The sequence below is a fragment of the Equus quagga genome, chromosome 15 (genome assembly GCF_021613505.1).
Source record: "Equus quagga isolate Etosha38 chromosome 15, UCLA_HA_Equagga_1.0, whole genome shotgun sequence".
Classification (NCBI taxonomy): domain Eukaryota; kingdom Metazoa; phylum Chordata; class Mammalia; order Perissodactyla; family Equidae; genus Equus; species Equus quagga.
In genome coordinates this window covers 19889901-19912274 of record NC_060281.1, presented here as the reverse complement: position 1 = coordinate 19912274, position 22374 = coordinate 19889901, and the positions used below count along the sequence as shown (strand labels likewise).

Genomic DNA, 22374 nt, shown 5'->3' with positions numbered 1-22374 from the left:
GGAAGGAGAGCAGTGAGATCAGGGTCTCGGGAGCATGTTTCTCAGTGACCTAGTCTACTTAAAATTTATTTGATGGATTTACTTTGAGTTTTGGAAACTCAAAGGACTCAAAATAAGATACAATTCAAAGGGTGTCCGCATTTCAGAGGATGGGAAATCTAGAATAATTTCAAGAACTCTGAAAACTTTACAGATTTGCGCTCTGGCTAGTGGGTTGGCTGTTTCTTTGGTTGCCAAACCTGGTTTTTAACCTTTCTCTCTGGCTTTGTCATTTGGAATAGAGCAGTAAAGGAGAATAGGAGCCAAAAGATTCAATGTAAGGAGGCTGCAAAACTAGACTGAGAAACAACAGAACACAAGCCCCTGGAAAAACCAGTTACTTTTAAAAGGAATAAAATTTAGAGATAGTGTGCTCTACTAAAAAGAGGGCTATTTTCTCCCTCGGAGCCAGGATGTCTGAATACTGATGGCACAGATGGGGATAACTGATTGCTTCCTCTTCAGATGAGGGGGTGGCCTTGATCAAACTCATGCTCCTCCCTAGTCTTAGGCGTTGGTACCTTTCTTTTTCCCCACAACACTGCAGTATAATATTGAAAATCACCCCCCAAAGTGGGTAAGGCCATAGATAACTAGGCCTGTATTAAAGGACCTTGGAACCAGAAGACTGGAGACGAGGTTACATTTTGGCCACGTGCAGACTTTTCAAGCTCGTATTTGAAGTGTCAGCTTCAGACTTGCAAAGCCATAGTTACGCCCCAGGTCCCTGTAGATGGTTCCCTTGCATCTTCCACTCTCCTCGCCATGGTCCCGGGTGCCTAAAAAAGAAAAACTATTTCACCAAAGTGAGCCCCGCCCAAGGGTCTTCCTGCCAACATTTTAATAAAAAGGTAGAATTTCAAACTGTAAATAACCGAACCTCCAGGTAAGACATTAAAAATACTTTCTAAAAGTTTATGAGAATCAAATAAGCAGTACCACTTTAGGTTATGTAGAAGGCAAATTGGAGCCATTCACATTGAGGTAAAACTCTTCAAATACCTAAAAGTGTGGCAAGTAAGCTTTAACAAGTATAACAGATCCACAGGTTAGCAGTGAGGGAAACGGGGGAGGAATAAAGAGATTTGTGCAAATGCAATCTGCGAGTTAGGGCTGTGGATTCGCCGCAGCCTCACGCTGGAAGTGAAGACGTCTACGCCCAGTGTGTTAGATGACATGTGGACAAGCTGCTGTCTCAGAGGATGCTGGCCTGAAGGCTGATCAGCCACGACAGGTGGAGACTGGGGCAGGTGCCACAGAACACGTGAAGAAGACCTGAAGACCCACCAGGAAGGACGAGGCATCCGTGGGGGGAAGCTGGAACTCTTCTACTGCTCTGACTCAGGAACTCCAGAGAGGGAGGACACGGAAGAGACCCAGGACACTCGGGTCATCTGCAACAGTGGCTCTTCTGGTGGCAGAAACTACTTAAAGCTTACAGATAAATAACACCATGTTAGAACCTAAGACAAATTAGGTGCAGAGGAAAATGGGAAGAATTATAGTAACTAAGTCCAAAGGTGATAGTAAAAATAAGTGCATGGCAAAACTTGATATTAATGATAATATTTAGGTAGTGTTTTAAATATCTAGAAAACACTTTCATAGGCATTATCTCATTTAATCGCCAGAACGGCTCATTGGACCATGGATGTTACTATAGTCCCTGAATTGCCAGTAGGAAGTTAGGGCTCAGAGACATGCAGAGACTTGACCCAGGTCACACAGTGAAAGAGTGGAGGAGTAAAGACTCAACCCAAGTCTTTTGGCTCCAAATGTGCTTTCCCCACTATGCTTTGTCATGGGAGCCTCTACATCAGAACCAGACTTTGCTACAAAAACTGGCTGGGCATCATCCTGAGAGGGATTTTTATCCCACTGGTCTTTCCAGGCTCCCCTTGGGGGACATGACACCAGCAACCCTTAGTAGCCAGTGTTCACACTTGATGCGGATCAGAGTACCCAAAATAAAGCAAAATTCACCAACTTCCTACCAGAAATAACAGTGGAAATAATCCACCTCCTAATTTTGCAAATCTAAATTTTATTCTAGAGATTAAAAATGTACTTATTCATGAAATCTTAAAACCTCAAAGTATATATTTTTATATGTGGGGCAAGGAAACTTCAACTGAAGTCATGCACAACAATATATCTTATCCTGCAAGAGTCGGAAAGGTTGATATAACATGTTTATTTTAACTTCAGATAGTTCGGATCAAAGAATTTTCTTGAAGAATCTAGAACAAAGAAGAAAGAGAAATAGCTCACATATCTCTCATTGAAGGTGTGAGCCTAAAGCTAATTTTAACCCTGTTTAGTGCTAAATTTAATGATGAAAAACTTTCTTAAAAAGCTAATAATGTTCCCATTTTCTTTTGGCCTCTTGCAAACTGTTGTTAACAATTATGTGGTTTTTTTTTTTTATTTTGTGGAAAAATATCCTAAATTTTCTAATTGACATTTTGTATCTGGAAAGAAAACCTGGGTATTTTTTGCACAGTGGATATAGCTCATGTGAAGAAACCGTTATACTGTTTTCTAATGAATGGGCTCCTTTCTTTAGAGGAACAGCAGTCCTAGTAGAATTTTTAGAGGTGTTTTTGGAATTCTCAAGGTTGTCTATTATGTGGCAGAAGCAGAATTGTAGAGGTGGAAACCCATGAGGATGCTTTTGTCAAATTCTGTCATTTCACCAACAAGGCTATGTGTGGGTCCCGGAGGGGAAGGGACTCCACCACGATCAGCCTGCTCATTAGGGGCACTGCCGTGACCAGAACCCACGCCCCTGACTGCTAGTCCAACGCTCCAGAATCGTTTTCTCCTGCTACATTTCTAATAGGCCACTGACATTTTTCTTGTTATTGCCGTACACGGCCGTTGTAATCTAAAAAGAATGCTAACTCTGAGTTATCTCCTCCTCCTTTGCTCCTCTCCTCTCTTCATCCTAAAATTAAATCCTTATGAAAAGACCGAATAGACTTTGTCCTGGACCTGTGACGTCACCATCTCTCTTGGCCACTCTCATCTCATCAGCTGTTTCGGTCCACATCTGCCGTGGACTCAGTGGACAGTATTCTCAGGCTGGGAAAAACAGGGCTTTGGTTTTTGTCCATGGCAAGCGGAGAACTTCCACTGTTTGAGGAGCTCCTGCCCGTCTGTCTGTGCGTGTTGGTCCGACGGCACACTGAGCAGACCAGGCCCTCTTTTTCTTTTCTTTCTTTTTTTTTTTTGGTCATCAAAACAAGTAGCTCCTCTCAGACACCTTAATACATAATTAGGTGTGTCTGTTTACACTCTGGAGACAGAGGGCTTCATGTCCCAAAGAAGGACAAGAAGTCTGGGAGCAGCCACACATGTTGAAAATGTCCATTTGTGGCGAGTTTATTGCTATAGCACCAGGAGTAAACACTGGGGGTGAAACCCTCTGACGTGGTGGGTGTGCTTATCGAGAGGGGCGTGTTATTGAGCACGAGAAAGTGAAAGGAGGTCCTCTTTTTTTTCCAATTTGCTCTAGTATTTGTTTATCTCCCACAACAAGGAAAATTTCACTATTTGGCTTTGGCTGTTTGAAGGGTTTTGCCAAATGCTTAACAATCTGTAGGGTATGATTTCTCTCAAAAAAACCACTTTGAGAACAAGGCTCTCTGTAACCAAGATGTGTTTGTTTTTGTTTCAATCACTCAGAAGAGAAATCATCTCTTGTCCATTGTTAAAAGAAGGGTTTCAATCAAAGGAAAATTCTACATATTCTAAAATATACAAACAGCTCTTTGAAACTGATGCCAGATCAAACTCTAAAAGGGACGTTTTTCCCCCAGCAGTTTTGAGTTAATTCCGTGTGCCGGGCTTGAGTGGAGAAACTCTGGGACTGTCAGAGGAGCGAGTTACGGCAGCACTTGGGTGGGTCCGGAAGCCTCAGCAGGAGGCTTGTCTCAGGACGGTACGAAGACTCTGCGTATGGTTTCAGGCTAAATCCTCGCAACAAAGAAGAAATTCTTTTTAGTGAGTTGGTTTTTCAGTTCAATGAAAGGCAGTAGTTCGCTTTCTGATGCTATTGGATCTAGACATCCAATGTGAGAAGGCATGCCAGTCCTCACTTTTTAAAAAAATTCAGTTGAAGTGTCCCCTGTTGTTAAAGAAATATCATCCTTTCCTCTATGAGGACTTCTACTAGGATGAAAAGTAGGCGATGCTAATGAGACAACTCTAGTGGGGAAAAGGGACACGGACTAGGAAACCCAACAATTTCCTTTCGTCTCTGCCACTGATTGGGTGTGTCCTGGAGACGGTGCATCCTTTCTTTGACTAAGCTTTGTGGTCAGTTGGCACCTGCCATGTCTACCTCATAGCCTTTTTGTGCAGGTAAAACCAGATGTATGTAAGAACAGTGATGACTTTAAAAAGCAATGTTTCAATTTGAGACTTTTTTTATTTAATTATTATTTTTGAGGGTCACTGTTGATGTGGGACGGGATAATTTGCTTGGGACTGAAAAAGGCAGAAAAAGTTTTTGTTCTTAGGATAAGGGAGCAAAGCACAGAGCAGGTTAGAACAAGAGACACAGCCCTGGTGGGCAGAGCAGAGCTGTGAATGTGGAACTGACTCGAGTCCTTTAGGTGCAGGTAAAGCCAGGTACAGTAGGTCAGGAAAAGCAGCTGGCTGAAGATGGACAGCAGAGACAGAAGACACAGAGAAACTGCAGTTAGAGACAGGGGTTTAGGTCAAACCTGGTACCACCATCACTTTTTCCTTGTACCCACATTTAAATACTTTCTCTAGGTCCCTCTGAGAGGAGCTACATACAATGCATTTAAAGATGGGACAGAGTTCCCGTTCTCAAGGAATGCACAGGCTGGTAGAAGTGATAAGTTGATTTGTAGCTCCTGCGCACGCACACGCCCGTAAGAGGCACATGAAGAAGCGAGTGAGTGCAGAGGAAGGAGAGGGGACTATGGGCTAACCAAGAAGATGAGAAGAATCTTTGAAGCAGAGGGGGGTTGTGAGGTAGGTTTTAAAGGTTGCTTGGAATTTCCAGGGACTGAGATGGGTGGGAGCAGGGATACTAAGGGACTAATGTCAACCAAGGCATGAAGGTGGGAACGTGGAGGGTAGTACAGAAAATGGAAGAGAGGCCCGTTTGACTGGATTATAGGGTTCATGAGGAGCAGAGTAAGTGAGAGACAGGCTGGCAGGTAAGTCGAGACAAGACGGAATTCTGGCCAACGTCTGTTGTATGCCTAATACAGAGATCTGGAAATGTACTCCTACCTGAGTAAAAAGAGTGACATGCAGTCACAGAACAGCTAGGCAGTTGTGAACAAGGAAACCCTGAGGAACCAGAAAGGTGGACAAGACAAGGTTTCAGGAACCCAAATAAGCCATCTGGGCAGAAGATACAACACACAAACCAAAGTGGATCTTGATTCTAAGGCAACTTTCTATTATAACCAGGAAACCTCTTGTATTTTCCTTTTGGGAAAGAAACCAATCCCTGGGCATGATCAGCCCAAGCCTGCCTGGGGGAGCAGGTAAGTGGATACACCTGATTGTAGGGGAGAGCGGGCAAAGATAAGGAAGGTCCTAGTAAGAGGCTGACGCCTGTGGCTCTGATGCTAGATTCACATGGATTGTGCTAAGCCTGGGGCGCCTGTGCCTCGTGCAGCTGACCGGGACAGCCTGAAGAGCACTTTGCTGATCCGGTTCAAGTTCTGGGTCTTGGGGCATTGGGCGGTTTGAGTCATGTGTGTTAAGGTCCAGCATGGCCTCAGGGCTGTCGGACCCCAGCAAGGCGCTAAACTTTTTGAGGGGAATTATATTTGAAAAAACTGGGCTCCAAGCTTGTCAGGTTTTGAGTGATACTGCCTGGGAGGCAGCAGCTGCCTGGGGCCGGCTCCTCCTTTCCCTGCACCTCTCTGGATCAGCGCTGGACTCAGTTATGGCGAGACTCTGAGACTGGTAGGCTAGACTGAGAGGAGCAGATCTAGTCCTGCTTTAACAAGCAGAGAACTGAAGCTCTATCTATCTGCGAGGACACAGCATGTGCATTCGGGGGTGGTGGAATGAGGTCTCTGTGGTGATTATCTGCTGTGGGAGCCCCCTCTTCCTGCTGTGACAGGCATGGCTTTTCACAGAAGAGTTTGGTGGGACCCGGAGCTGGGTGTGTGGAGTTAATCGGGAATTTCAGGATTCTGATTCTCAGCTCATGTCTCTTCTAGCTTGGACCCAATCTCTTCAGTTTCTTTCTTCTCTGGCTCTAATAATTCAACCAGGACCAGTAAGAGGCGTGCCTCTTTGAGATGGAGATGTTTGTTATTTGCTGTGTGTTTTTGCCAGTTCTCACTTACAAGAGTCTTACTCAAAGAGACAGCCTGAGCAATATAAGACATGATTTGCCTAAGATCACTCAGAACATCAGTGGTCAAGACAATACAAGAATTCTGGGGCTGAGTCAAGCATGGCAAATAAGTGGCACATATCAGCCTCCTCATTCCACATCCCATCCCCATCCCTCGGACTGTCCTTGAAAACCAATCAGAACCTTTTTCATCCTTGCCCTCCAGGTAGGCATGGCCAAGTGTTAGAATTCCCATGAAAATGACACTGAACCCCTGCACCACGGACAGCTGAGCCCCACAGATCTGGGGCCTGGTCCTGGGCCAGCCTTTACTGGTCTGTAGCCTTGAGGAAATCACTTCACTTCTCTGAGCTTCAGTTTGTCATCCCTCATGTGGGATCAGTAACACTGTCTACCTCCCAGGGCTGTGGTGAGATTTAATGCCACAAAGTAAGTAGAAGTGCTCCAGTCAAGATGCTCTGCCGATGGGAGCCCTGGCGTCTCAGTTGTTTGGTTAGCCACTCTTTCCTCTTAGCAAAACTCATAACACCACGGGATGCTGTGAATGTTAAGTCACTTGTAGGATTCCTATGGTTGGAGCAAAGCAAAGACTACTCTGTTAAGCAATAGCCAGTGCTGGTTCCCGGCCCATCATCAAGCAACCTCGAGTCAGAGCGTCCCTAATCAAGGGGTTAGGCTTGCTACCAGGCTTGAAAGAGACCCTCCTCAGGTTTTTCCACTGAAGTACCCTAAAGGGCAGAGGGAACCAGGCTCCTTCACTGCCCCTGCTCCCCCCAATCTGTTGACATAACCCCAAACAACCGCAACTCCCACAAGCAGAGCATTTTCAAGTCTCTTTTTTTATCTTCAAATCCATGTGAATTTTACTCCATAATATGCATTTCTATTTTAATATAAAAATAATGTTTTAGCTTATTAATATCAGTTAAATGTCCCTCTTTACAAACCCTCCCCCCATTTGTCCCCTTCTTGTATTTCATGCCCTCCTATCAGCTAGGCTTTGGTGTCTAATATATAACATCTCAACCAGTTCATAAATTTCTGCTTTTAATATAGTCTGAGGTACCACTCGCACAGACCACAGGAAAATACCAGGCTGTCCCCTCTGCATTCAGGCTTTTTGGAAAGATTTACTTAGGAACAATTTATCATTTAGTTGCAATTTTTAAAATAATCTTAATTGGCCACATATGTTATCAAATAAGAGCTGGTCTTCTAGTCTCTGCTTCCCCCGCCCCCGGCCCGCATCTTCCGCCCCCTCCATGTGCACATGCGCAGTACATTCTGCCAGGACGCCAGAAAGTTAATTAGGCCGCTCTAGGCAGATACCATCACAGGAAAGCCTCCCCCTGATTTAAGATAAGATTACTGATATTGAAGCTGTTATTTTTAGGAGGGAAAGACTATTGCTTTTAAACCTCTTTCCTTCTTTTTCCTAGTTCCTCCTCTCTTAATTGTGGCTCCATGTTTTGGTAGCCATAAGTCATTAGTGGTTTTTAATTTCTCTGAAACTGAAATAAGGTCTGAAAGGGTGGATTTGTCCCTTTTTTCCTCCTTTTTTCCTTTTTTTTTTCTGGCTAATCGGAGGAACGCAACCACATCTGAAGCCACTTGGCTCATTATGAATTTCATGGAAACTGATTCTCTGAAAGTGTTTCCATATGTGTGTTCCCAATATATCCCATCCTCTCTAAATGGGAGCACAGACGTGTGCATGGGCTGGAAATGGCTTCAGGATGTGACAGAGCAGTCATATGACCGCCACGGCACCGTGGGTGGCCCCTTCAGAAAGACACGGTGTCCTGGGTGCTGGCCTCCTTCCTGCAGCGGATCTGGTTTCAAAGACTATCCACTCTTCCGAGCCTTTAAAAAGTTCTTAATCAAGGCCTAGCAAGAAGATCTCTCGTTTTTCCTGTCCCCCCGCCCCCCAACCTTTTGGTTCCTTCCTTCTCTCTTACTCTCCCGCCCTGTGTGCATACATATACGCTGGCCCATCTTCTGCCGCCTGCCTCCTTTTCCTTCAGAAAGAGGAAATACATTATTCCAACAATATCCTCCAAATTTGAGTGGTTTTAAGGAATGGTTGAAGTTGCTGAAAATTACCAGATTGTTTTTTTCCTCTCTCTCTTTCCTTCAGCATAGCATACTTTCTTAGCCTTAGGATCAGCTGGTCTTCCAGAATTTGTGAGCCTGCAGTGGAAAAGTACAATTCATTACAACACGGAAAATAAATATTTATACTGGATAGTTGAGGCTCTTTTCCTCTCTTTTGCAAAACTATGGAGTTTGCTAGTCTGACCTTTCATTATCTTAAAAAAATTTATTTCAGATTCCCATTTTACCAGTTTCTTCTCCATCAGCATGATCTATTGCTTTTCTCCCATATAGGGTATATTTTTCCAATTGTTATCTAATGAAATTAAAAGTAAAAGTAATGTGATAGATCCTTGATCATTTTAATGTAAGGGGACAAATTCAGGGAAATTAAAAATCGATGTAAAATCCTTTAAAACTTCAATGTGGAAAATACAAAATAGTATTCTGTGTGTAGTCTAAAATTGATTTTTGGTTAATGTTTGCACAGCATTTCTGCTTCTGTCGTGTTACCTGCTTGAGACTATGCTTGTGCTTCATCCGTTGAGCGCGTTTTTTGAAGCACCCATCTTTTCTCAGCACCGTACTGTGTCCTGGGTAGGAGCTAAAAGAAGGATCACGTGGTTCTCATTCTTAATTTGCTTTCTATTTAGTTGGAAAATGGAAATAGTTATCTAAAACCAATGATAATACTTTAAAATGCATGGAGTGGCAGAATTTATACACATAAAAGTTCAAGATGTCTCTGGTAAAGCAAAAATGATAAGAATCTGTCTCCCTGGGAAGTCCTTGTGTAGGGGTGAGCTTGCTACCCTTGGTCTGGCAGAGAGAAGAGAGGTGGCCGTGAGACTGGGGAGAGCATGAGGTGCGGATCCTCATATGTCCTACCAGGAAAAGGAGGGTTCAGGCCCTGAGGAGTAGTGGGGCATGACCTTGGAACAGGAGACCAGTGGACCCTGAATACGCCAACAGCGTCCTCCTTATTTTCACCCCTTGGTTGTCGAGTGGCTCAGTTGCGCTTGTGAAAGGTGGCTGACCTATGCTTGGATAGGGGGTGACACCCTCTGGTTTTAAGGCTCTGCCACTTACGTGGCCTGAAAAGGTGGTGTGTAAGTGGAAGATTTTCCCCTTTTGTGTGTGTATCCGTAGAACGCAGATCTAAGGAAACTCAAGGCAGATCCTCCACACGTTCCCGCTGGCGTCGTCTGTCAGGGCAGCAGAGGCAGAGCAGAACACTGACCTGGGACAGAAGGACCACGTTATAATCTCGTGATGTCACTCAGGTCCACTGTGTCTCCAGGCTTCTAATTCTTTTTTTTTAAAGTATACCTTTTGGTGAGGAAGATTGGCCCTGAGCTAGCATCTGTTGCCAATCATCCTCTTTTTTTCTCCCCGAAACCCCAGTACGTAGTTGTAGATCCTAGTTGTAAGTCACCCTACTTCTTCTATGTGGGACGCCACCACAGCATGGCTTGATGAGCGGTGTGTAGGTCCATGCCCAGGATCCAAACTGGTGAACCCCAGGCTGCCAAAGTGGAGCATGCAAACTTAACCACTCGTCCACGGGGCTGGCCCCTTGATTCTTCTCTAGAAAGGTCATTTGCGATTCTTGATGACTGACATACTGGCTCTGTATACTAGTCTAGAGATTCAGACAGGTTGTGAGTTTTACACCTTGTTACCTTTACCCCCAACTCCAATTGAATAACACGACCTTCGTGGCAGCAGTTACCCTGGGATCCTGAGGGAGACAAGTGTGCTAACGAACCTTTCCACAGGCCATCCATTTCAGGCCTCGTCCCCTTTCTCTTTCCCGTCTTCTCTCCATGGCTCCCAGTGTAGTCTTACACACAGCTATTGGCTCTAAGGATACTGGGAACAACACTGGTGGCAAAACAGGCATCTGCTCACTGGTGGCAACTGCCATTTGTGGGCCCCTGTCTCGAATGTGAGGTCAAGTGATGTCATGATGCTTGGGGAAGAGTTTTGAACACTCTTTCAAGAGAGTTTTACGAGGTTTTATAGGTATAGGATGGTATTTGAATTACATTTTAGGTTTGATGTCAGCATTGCCTAACATTTATTATATCTTTTTTTTTTGTTTTTGGTGAGGAAGATTGGCCCTGAGCTAACATCTGTTGCCAGTCTTCCTCTTTTTGCTTGTACAGAGTTCCTGATCCCTCTTGACTAATTATTCAGTCACTTATCCATCCATCCATACACCTACATTTAAAAATAATTTAAGCTCTTACAATGTAGAAGGTCCTGAAGGATATGAGAGGAAAATAAATCATGACCTTTACCATCCAAAGCTTACTTTACAGTTGGAGAGAACAGGCTGAGAAACAGCTAATAATTCTGTAAAGTAGTAACTAAGGGCCCAAAAGAGTGATATTGAAAATAAATACTATTGGACATTGGAACAGGAGTGAAATAGGAAATGATATAATAGAACGGGGGGAGGGGGCAGCCAAAGTGTGGTGGAAGGGGAAGAAGATTCTTAGAGGAGGGCAGCTCAGTGGAGATCCCGTGCATTTTGGGTTCCAATAGAAAGCATGCTGTGAGGGGGTTCATAGAAAAGTATTCAGGCTTTATTTGAAATTTGTTGAAGCAATAACTCCTGCCATTTAAAAGGCCCCAGTGCAGCTTTGAAGTTAACGCCTCATGGCCGAGAAGTATGATGGCTTTTCATTCTCTACCCTTATGCCCTTGCATTTAAAAAGTAGGACAAAGGACTCTGAATATGCCAGCTGTGTTCACCTGGATTCACGACCCCTGTTCCTTTTCTCTGTCCCGCCTCCTTCTCAGCTGGGATGCATAAATTCCATGGCTTAGAGGGGACGATACACGGGTACCATGTTTCCGAGCTGACAGCCCCACATGGCAAATATGCTGTCTGATATTCTTTTCAAACTCCCATTTCCTTTCATTCTAGAGATCTCCTTGTCCATTTTCAACCAACCATTATCTACTGAGGGTCTACGAAATGAGAAAATGGATGTTAAAGTAGCAGGGAAAGGCCTAGAAATGTCACGTGCTCTTGTTACTAAGCCCTGAAGGGGAGGCAAGCAAGGATCAGACAGCTCTTTGTCCTCAACAGCTCGCTCTTCAGTTAGGAGTCCGGCGCGCCAGGTGCCCCAAGGTCACTAGCAGTCGAAAGCAGTGCGTGAAAGATGCCGAGTGGCAGGTCACAGGCTGCGAGAACTGAAGGTCAGAGGTTCTCTTTCATTCTCTCTGATCGTGGTTTCACTCCTTTCTACCACACTTTCCACTCCCTCTGAAGACCCAAGAAACCTAGTTGGTAAAGAGGGGCTATTTCCTTTTTCCTCATAGACCTTGCGGGGAGGAGCAAGATTTTTTTTTTTTTTTTTTTTACCTTTTAACATTGATTTTATTTGAGCTTCATGGGCATTTTATTAATATATTCTTCCTCATGTATATTAGGTTGTGAACAGCTGCTGCTGCTGCTGCTGTTTTAATGAGCCCGGGTCTTGGAGCTCTCTTTATGACAGCTACATTGGTCTGCAAGCACTCTGACTGTGGCCAGGGGTGCAGACAGGGCTCCGGAATGAGCTGCATCTGTAGGAAACCAGCAGGTCCTAAGGGAATCAAACCCTTGACCTTGGTCTCATTCACATTATGCCATGAGCAACTGCACTAATTGCTCACTATTTAGCAGATTAGATCAAAAACATGACCTAAAAGAGTTGTTAATAATGTCCCAAAGACAGTAACCCTCATTGGGGCAACACATAGACACCAGAAGAGCCTACTTAAGTGTTTTTAGGCAAATTTATGACTTTTAGTGCAGCAGATATTTATGTATTTGTGCAGATATATCAGATTCCTGAAGGGTGACTAAGATGGCAAAGAGGTCAGAAGTAAGAGGGGTCTGGTTGTGGCTCAGCCTCTCTCACGCTGCATGGTGTTGTAGAATGAGTGGCTCCCCTCCTCTGGACCTCAGCTTCCCTGTCTGTCAGCGGGTTAGATCAGGATTATCTAAGCAGTAAATGAGGGGTTTGGATTTTTCCATCGGAGTACCCCAGCCGGCAGAGGAGGGTCAGTGGGTGCCTTAGGGCATCTGAGACATAGCCCAAACCTAGTCGCAAGTGCAAACTTCTGTTGAAGTCAGTTTTTATTTGTTTGTTTAAACATTCACCCAAGTGTTGCATTCTACCCTATATCGCATTCATGTTTACTGTATAGTGTCGCCCCAACTCCAAGTTGAGTACAGCCAGCCCATCCGGAGGATGCACCGTGTTCATCGGGGTTTCAAGGACCCCCGGGCAGCGCTGGCTTTCTCTAATCAGGAGGTTGCAGTCAGGAGTTGTAAACAGGCTCTGGGGGCTCCGAGACTCAGGGCACATCACTGGGCAGTTACTGAGCCTTGGTTTTACGTTTATAAAATCAGATTGGGGGAATGGAACTTCTAGAACTTGGCAGGTTTTCATCTTGACCCTTTTAATAAGTAGATAGTACATTTCCTTTAGTTGATGGAATATCTGGGTCAATTTTTTTAAGTCTGTAAGTATATTTTTTAAGTTTGCAGTGTGGCTGGTGGCACAGGTATGAATCATTTAGAACACAATGTCAATATGACCCAAGAAGGCAGTCTAAAACGTAACCTGAGTTCATGTACAAAACAGAGATTAGAAGTTCAGATACAACCCCATTCAATGAAAGAAAACTTAGTTGTATCATTTGCTTCTGTAACAATTATTGTCAATAAATTGAAGATTAGGAAGGGGTATATGTTTGGGCTTTTTTTTTAAGTTTAGGATTCCTTCTCTCTCCCCATCATAGATTATTATCTAGGAGATCTCATGTGATACTGTCGCAAGTTGTTAATATTTCTTCATAGAGAACATGTTGCTGTATGTTTCAGAAACATTTCTTGGTAACACAAAAATAGCGAAGCAAATTCCAGAAAATTCTGGTTTTTGCAAGTTATAAAAATTACTGTATAATCGCTTTAAAGTCCACATTAACTCTCTTTGCCCCGAAGGAGTTAATCCTCAAGACAGTACAGTCTCAAATGACTAGAAGTGATTGGTCAAAATTGTGTAAACCTAGCGGAAATTCACTGCTTTGTTTTCTATAAACCACAACCAGAGCTCATTAATTGAAAAATGAATGTCAGTTCGCATTAGCTGGGATCTATAAACAAGAAAGGTACAGTGATCCTGGCACGTGATAGATAATAAAAACGTCAGCAAAATGTATCAGGTAATATAGAGAAGTTGGGGCGGTGGAGGGATACCTTCAAAACCATATTGGAGTTTACTGGCAGGGCCCCACAGAAAGGGTTTTAATGAGGCTTCTGCATCAAAATAAGGGAAACCACATGGAATTTTAATTACGACTATGGTATATCGTGAGTACAGATACCCCCGAGAAGCATTTTGTACATTGACAGGCCTGTCTGTGTGAGCTCTGTGCTTCTGTGGGGGGCGCACATGGATGTTTTAAGTGTGACTTCTTTCCGTTTGAAATTGCTCACGTTATTCTGGTTTCTCTCACGTGGTCTGAGCATTGAACTTAATGCTTCCAGAAGGGGCCTGCCTATAACTATTAGCTCTGCCAACTCCAGTTCACCCAGCTGCCCTACAGTGAAAAGGCGGGCGAGGAACATCTGTGGCCCCCCTGTAGTGCCTGCATCGTGTGAGGCAGTGCAGAAGCGTGCGGCAGGGGCACCTTACCGCTCATCTGCCCCCACGTGCGATTCTGTTGTCATCGCTTCTTGTACATTTTTAAACTGGAGCTTGTCAGAGTTTCGTCTTTGGGAAGGGTTAGGTAGAGGCCAGTTGAGGATGGCAGAATTTATAAAAAGCTGAGAGTAACTGCCCAGCCTGTGTGAGTTTTGGTTTGTCATCTTGAAAGTGTTTGCTTCTGGTCTTAGAAGCTGCTCCCTGGCTTTTCACCCTCTGCTTATGGGCCTGTGGATCCGGGAAAAGCACTAACGAGGGCTGGGAACTTCTCTGCCTCCCCCTCCCCTGAGCTGTTGCTTCTCCTCTGTCTTGGAATTCACGGTGACAGAACGTTAGCGCTGGAAGGGAACTTAGAGCTCATCCCCCTCATTTTACAGATGATGACACTGCCACCTCTGACTTCTGCCTCTGGCCTTCCACTCTCAGTAAGAAGAGCCAGGCAGGTGAGACTTTTAATTGCTGGGCTGGGCTGGGCGGGGCTGTCTGATTGGTACTGTCCCATTTTCGAGGAAAACTTCTGTTAACTCTGCATTGCTTTGAAATCGTCACTTTTATTACAAATGCACATCGTGGCACTTGGGCCTAGCATTTTATGAAAATCACAGGCAGTGTGCATTTTAAGAAAAATGAACAACTCTCCATCAGCCCCTTTAAAGAAAAGTATTAGGATTATTCCTTTAATAGATATTGTAGTATCCAAGAACAAGGGCTAAATAAAAATGGGGCTGGACAAGTACCCACTCCCTGAGGCCTTCAAGAATCACTAAGTGCTTTCCCTTCTAGATAAAATCTATAGGAAAAGCAAAGATACGAGATCCAAAGAATTGAAAGATTTTAGATGCGCTCCAAATCTTAACACTGGTGTTATAAAAGGGCTTGTCACAATTCTGTCAGTTTTAGAAAAGCATAACCCAATCTTTAAAGATGACAACTATAGGTTTTTAGGCATTTCAGAAAACTAATTTCCACATGAAGTGGTTTATAACCGTGGTTTCATAAGTTAAGCACCAGAAATATCTGTGAAGGATGTATACTGTAAGCTTTAGAAGTTAAAGGACTTTCCATTTTAGGGGAAAACCACCTTTGCATCCAGGTTACCCGTTCAAATTGGCCTGAAGCTAATTCTGTAGGATGTGGGACAGGGCCCAGTAAATACATGGTGAGGTGCCCTCCTCTTGGATCTCCCTGAGCAGTGAGCCTGTCCCCAAAGCTACTGTCGGCACCTGGCCTCCATCAGGTCCCACGTCTCCCATCAAGAGGTGGAATGCAGTGATTCCTGGGTACCAAGCCTTTCCCCACTACGTCCAAAACCTACTTATTTAGTTTATGACCCTCAGGAGAATTTCTAAGGGCTAGACCCTCCCTCTACGCCCCCAGATAAGTAAGGTAGTTCCAGAATACGTTGAAATCTGGTTTGATTTCAATCTGGCTTGATTCTTTTGAAAATCTGTTAGTAAGATGAAGAATAAAACAAGATTGTAAATTATTTTAAGAGTTGAAAAGAAATGATAGGAACGTGTTAGGATATCTTTTTGAAGTTCCTTCATTGATTAAGGGACCTGCCAAGAGTACCAATAACAAATCTGATCCTTCTGGAACATCTTCATATTGGGTTGAGGAAAAGGACCTTGTCCAACCTAGTAAAAATGTCACTTTCAAATATCTGAGGAGCAACGAGAAACAAAAAGAGAAAAAGGTCAATGAGGACTCAGTCTTGAAGTCTGGTGAGTGAATCAATATGATCAGAGTGTTGGGTTGGCTTACACAGACGACCTAGCACAACTGGGGTTTTCAGAGCCCTCTGGGATTCTCTGCGGGTGAAGAACATGAGGATAAATGCTGCTAAGAGTGTTAAGTGAGAAAAAAAAAAAAGACTGTGTAGTGACCGGTGCATTTGAAGGTCTGTTTGTGGCTTGCTGTTCCTTTTTGGGAAGCTAAAGTTTTCTTCTTTCTTGTAAAAATTCTATCATTATTTTAATTGATATTTACAGATTTTTCCCCCCATCTTCTGTTGTAATTTTTAGGTGCTTCAGAACTGGGCCCTTTTTCAGACCCCAGGCAGTTCCCAAGCATTTCATCCCTCACTGAGAGCCGCTTCTCCAACCCACGAATGCACTATCCAGCCACCTTTACTTACACCCCGCCAGTCACCTCAGGCATGTCCCTCGGTATGTCCGCCACCACTCACTACCACACCTACCTGCCACCACCCTACCCCGGCTCTTCCCAAAGCCAGAGTGGACCCTTCCAGACCAGCAGCACTCCATATCTCTACTATGGCACTTCGTCAGGATCCTATCAGTTCCCCATGGTGCCGGGGGGAGACCGGTCTCCTTCCAGAATGCTGCCGCCATGCACCACCACCTCGAATGGCAGCACGCTATTAAATCCAAATTTGCCTAACCAGAATGATGGTGTTGACGCTGATGGAAGCCACAGCAGTTCCCCAACTGTTTTGAATTCTAGTGGCAGAATGGATGAATCTGTTTGGCGACCGTATTGAAATTCCTCAGCAATGGCCCAGCGGTATCTGGGAGCCACGTCCCAAGTGTATCAATATATACATATATAGAGAGAGTGCATATATATGTATATCGATTAGCTATCTACAAAGTGCCTATTTTTTAGAAGATTTTTCATTCACTCAGTCATGATCTTGCAACCATAGGAGGGGAGATTTTGAGAAGCAAAAGGCCCAAGATAGACAGTCATAACCAGGTTTCAGACGGTTTTCTATTTAAAATGTACTTTTACAAACAAAGGAGAAAAGGTATTTTTGTTGCTTTTGTTGTTTGGTCTGTTGTCATAAACAACCTGCTCATATGCCAATTCAGAGAGGCGGACTCCAGGTTCAGCAGGAGGAGGAGCGAGCCCCATCCTCCCTGAGCTTTGAACCCACGCGCCCTCCCGGTTGCGCTGCGTCTGGACCAGCGCATGCGCAGACCCGCTTCCCAAGCGGGTCGAGGTGCGCGCGAAGGGAGAAGAGGCGGAGTGGATGCTTCCGTGATGGGGCGCTCCATTCAGATCGCTGTTCCAAACTTGGCTTTCAGACCTACGCGAGTACTCATTTGAACTGTTTGGTTCAGCTTTTTGGTTTTTTTTTTTTTTCTACTTGGAGAAAGTGACTTCAAAAATACTGATCAGGTTAGATTATTTTATTTTACTTTTTTTGTACTTTTTGTTTTCCTTTTCCCACTTAACCAAAAAGAAAACCCATCCCACAAACCAACCCCCCTCTCCTTTTATGCAAAACTGAAAATGGCAATATCTTATTATAGCCATAATGGTATAGATAGTGTTTGCGTTTGGCTGTGTGTTATTTGTTTTCTTTTTTTTTTTTAAATTATGAATATGTGTAAAATCTGAGGTAACTTGCTAACGTGAATGGTCATATAACTTTAAAGATATATTTATAATTATTTAATGACATTTGGACCCTTGAAACATTTCTTAGTGTATTGATATGTTGACTTCGGTCTCTAAAAGTGCTCTTTATTAAATAACAAATTTCTTCAGTGGGCTAGAGCCATATCTGAAATATTGCTAAGCAATTTCAGTTCATCCAGGCACAATGTGATTTTTAAAAATACTTCCATCTCCAAATATTTTAGATGTAGCTTGTTTTTGTGATGTATGAAGGAAATGTTATGTTCAGTTCTTTCAGATCTTTGATTGCCTCTAAGCTTTGCCTTTTAAGCAATAATTAGGGATTTAAAAACAACTCTTAGCCCTTTATCGCTTCTGTTGCCCTTTATCAGCATTTAATGCTGGAGTGATGTGGTTTCTTAATTTCTTTCGAATAGCAATGACTCTTGTCATATTAAAAAAGACAAGCACAAGTGAATCATTGAACTGCAGAAGAAAGTTCTGTGGTTTCCTAGTTAAAGCAAAACTCTAAATCGCCAGGCTTCATAGTGAAGATGCACGTGGCTAAGGCATCAATCATGATTCCCATGATACAGGAAAGCCAAATTGCACCCGGGATTCTTAACCAACCTGCCTTACCAAACAGTCAGTCAGTCAATCGGGGGAACCCACATCTGCCTCACCCAAGGCCCCACCGGCAGCTCTCCACAGAATTTGCATTTAAAGGAGCAGAATTAAGTCATTGTCTTATGAGAGCAGGGTCATCTGAAGTAGCAGGGGAGTTCCACAGAGAGCTGATCTGAGAGAACAGACAGCCCATGGGGACCCCTGGACGACCTTTGACATTCAGATTCTCCCAAGGTAGGGGAAAGGGAAGGCTGGCTGTGTGGAATTGGGCTGCTCCTACCACGTCTGGATTTGAGTTAAAACCCCTCCTGCACTTTGACCACTCCTGGCGGCCGTGGGGCAAATTCTCAAGTGTGACTCCTTAATCCAAGCCAGGATCATTCAGTGACACCGCCAGACAAATGCCTGCCCTCCCCGCCCCCCCCCCCCCCCCCCCCCCACAACGTCAGGGCCCCTTCATTTGAATTCCCAGCCCCGCTAAGCAGAACTTTGCAGAGATGGGCCTCCAGCCCCCAGAGGCCCCATGCTCTCTAGTCATTCCCCATCCCGACTTCCTAGGCTGCCAAGCATGGCAGGACAGCCCGTGGGGCCGGGCGGTTGGACCTGTACTTCTTGCCTGGGAGCCTCTGGGAATTCATCCTGACTCCTCCTAATAAAAATTGAGGGGAAAACGAAACAAAACACTTTGCCTTCTAAAGGTCGTATACCAAGTATGCTTAGATGAATAAGCCACTTTTCTGTTACTGAAGTAAGATGGAAGTAGTAACTGATACTATTTATTGTTTGCATGTGGTAGCTTGAAGCGCACCACTGTCCATTTATTTGTAAGTGTAAACTATGTGTGTTTGTTTCAGCAGCACTTAAAAAAGCCAGTGTCTGGTTACACATTTCGATTTTAATTGATTGACATAAAAATGTTACCGCCAGTGCCAGCTGTACCCTATTTAATAAAAAAGGTACTATATTTGTACATTATTTTTTAATGTTAAAAGGGCTTTTTTAAGTTTACAGTACGCATACTAAGTGACATTAGGGATGCTTTTGCGTTGAAATGTTATTATCGTGGCTGCAGGCAGCAACCCAGAAACACTTTAAAAGTTTTTTTTCTTGGGAAGAATTCAAGTACTTCTTCCTTCCACCCTCATTCCAACCACTCCGATGGGGTAATTTACATTTCCTAGATCAAATGCTGCCCTTTTTTGGCCTGGAGGTTAAATTTTTCTTTTATCTTTTTTTTTTTTCCTTAACTGAACCCTTAATTTGCACTGGGCCATGTGTATGATTTGTGATTTCAAGACCCAAGCAAAGCCTTACTGCTACTGTGGAACCATGCACTCTATTTCAGGTCAAAATAGCACGGTCTTTAGGGAGCATTAGTGTTGCTGGAGTTGACAGTGTGAGCAGCACAGCCACTTTTCTGTCTGTTTCGGCTGTCCCACGCATTCTAACCTATGTCAGAGTTCCAGAACAGGTACCGAAGCTTTGGTTTTCGATTAGTGGAATGACATCCAGCCTGGAACTGAGAGACTCGACAGAGTAGCTCTTGTTTGTCCTTTAGTCTGTCTTACCCCACCAGAGCCTTTTAAAAGATCCACCCCATTAGGGACCATCCATTGCAAATTCAGTGGGGAGATGTGTGTGCTGGCTTAGAGTTCCCTCCATCCCCACGACGGGGACTGACTCAAAGTCTAGGTGAGGACATGGAAACACAAAGCATTAGCAAAAACAGTAATCAAATCTATGATATTTGAAAGAACAATAATAAATAAGATCAATAAAAGATGATACTTCCAAACCTTGAATTTGTTGTTCTTAAAAAGATAATGCCTTTAAAAAAATATTTTCTGTGAGAACTTTTTAGATGTTTGTTTACTTCATGTTTACAAATAACTGTTTGCTTTTTAACGCAGTACTTTGAAATATATCAGCCAAAACCATAACTTACAGTAATTTCTTAGGTATTCTGAATAAAATTCCATTTTTCTGGATATGCTTTACCATTCTTAGATTTCTGTGGAACAAAAATATTTGTAGCATTTTGTGTAAATACAAGCTTTTCGTTTTTATTTTTTTCCAATTGCTGTTCCCCAAGATTTGCTTTCCATGCACATATTGTACAAATTCTGCTTTGTGCCACAGGTCATGATTGTGGATGAGTTTACTCTTAACTTCAAAGGGACTATTTGTATTGTATGTTGCAACTGTAAATTGAATTATTTGGCATTTTTCTCATGATTGTAATATTAATTTGAAGTTTGAATTTAATTTTCAATAAAATGGCTTTTTTGGTTTTGTTATGTGTGTACATTGGGTCTTTTCTCGTCCGCGGCTTCTTCTCTACTCTGACACCTCCTCTTGCCTACACCTGGCCTGTTATTGGCCGTAGGACTTGCCAGGGCTGGATGAGAACAGAGAGCCTATATTACTGGTGAGAGGAAAAACAGTCTTGGTAAGCGCTGGGTCTTGTTTTGTCCTGCTCCTAAGAGGGGTGGGCGAAGAATCTAGCCATGAACCCACTTCCTCATCAGCCTGTGTCTGAAAGAAGGTGTGCCCCCCTCCATCCTTGGGTGAAGCCCCTTATTCCAGCAATGGCACTAGTCAGGGTGTAAGGACAGCAGCTTCAGTGGTTCTGTGATTCTAATCTCTGGGCACATGAACAGGGCCGGGCAAGTGAACCCCTGGCTGTAGCCACAAGCTCTCAGGCGGCCCAGGCATAGGGGGTCATCTATCTTCCTTCCCGCATCTCTTTTGGGTTCTTAAAAAGAAAGTCAACCAAAGCCCAAGGATGAGTAAAAACAGACGTTGGCCTGGAGCTCTCTAGTCTCAGAAAAATTCTGCTAGCGAGCATAAGCATGGTTTGGAGATTTTTTTTCTGGGCCATTGTTTATTTTTGGCAAGTCCCTCCCCTGCGATAAGGTTGAGGGCCTGGGGTAGAGTGGTTGCTTTCTTTAGGTCCTGCACTTTCTGTACGTCTTGGCTTACCACAGTTCTAAAAGAGGGACCAGGAAACCGTGGTGCAGAGAAGCTCAGCCGCTCGCCAGTGGGCCACGTCACGCGAAGAGTTAGAGGCCTCCTTTAGGTGGATCTGCTCCTTCTTACCCCTTGGACACTGTTTTCTGAGAAATCTTGGAAACAGCTAATTTCTAAGACCCGTAGACATTCTAAGAGCACTTGGGTGAACGTAGGCCAGGAAACTTGTTTGTGACTCTTTGAGGATGTATATTTATCCTTTTAAATTAAACATCTGTGTGACTTGAAAAGGCATCCCATAGGAGGTGGGCACAGTGGCTTTCCTGTCCTCTCCAGCTTTCTGCAGCAGCATGGTTTAGGGCAAATCACTTCACACCTCTGGGTTTCAGTTTCTTGGTTTATGGAAAGGCACTGGGCGAGATCTTGGCACTGTTGACATTTCAGGCTGGATAATACTTTGGTGTGTGTGTAGGGAGGGCTGTCCTGTGCATTGTAGGACGTTGAGTGGCATCCCTGGCTTCTACCCTCTAGATGCTGGTAGCACCTGCCCAGTTGTGACAATGAAAACTGTTTCCAGACATTGCCAAATGTCCCCAGGAGGGCAGAATCACCCCAATGGAGAACCACTGGGCTAACGGCTCTCTCTAAATTCTTAGGTCAGGCTTTATTGACAGGGCTGGTGTGAGAATTCATTGCTCGTTAAAACAGGGTAGGCCGGCAGAAGACTGAGGGGCCTCCCAGGGCTGGATGTCCATCAACCTTTCCCATCCCTTCACCCAATGGCCCCCCGAGGTGTGGACGTGTTGTGAGGGAGGCCCTGCTTCCCTCCTCCCTGCCTCAGCGCGGCCGTGGGGCTCTCCTGGGCCTGGCCTGCTTGACCATATTTATCATGGCTGCTTCTGTTTCTCACTGGAAAAGACGGGCGGAAGAAGAAAGCAATTTCTCCAGTGTTTTTGACCCTTTGTGCCCCCTGCCCCCCAAATATTTAATCCTCAGACATTTCTTCGAGAGTGGGTGTTTCCTGTTAACTCAATCCCAGCCGAGACTGGCCCAATAAACACCTCAGCTCTCTGTCGCAGAGTTTATTTGGCTGGGAAATGGGTATTGCCATGTAAACAGGAAGCCCCCTGAAGTTATTATCTACAGATGCGGTTGAAGAGCCACATGTTTATATTTATGGGATTTGAGAACAGCCTGCAAAGGCGAGGGAGG

At 44.2% G+C, this 22374-nt stretch overlaps 1 protein-coding gene across 6 annotated transcripts in view; it reads left to right on the top strand.

Moving 5' to 3' along the window:
* Positions 1-22374, top strand: part of RUNX2 (RUNX family transcription factor 2) — a 226177-nt gene that overhangs the window by 101591 nt on the left and 102212 nt on the right. For 2 of the 6 annotated variants that reach the window (XM_046639746.1, XM_046639742.1), the window contains 2 exons: positions 14577-14642; positions 16224-20480. The exons of 3 other annotated variants lie outside the window; for them this stretch is intronic. In XM_046639746.1, coding sequence (XP_046495702.1) covers positions 14577-14642; positions 16224-16702 — 545 coding nt within the window. In that variant the 3' untranslated portion in view covers positions 16703-20480. Of the gene's footprint in view, positions 1-14576; positions 14643-16223; positions 20481-22374 lie in introns of those variants that run through there. One more of the 6 variants, XM_046639743.1, reaches the window with a different exon arrangement.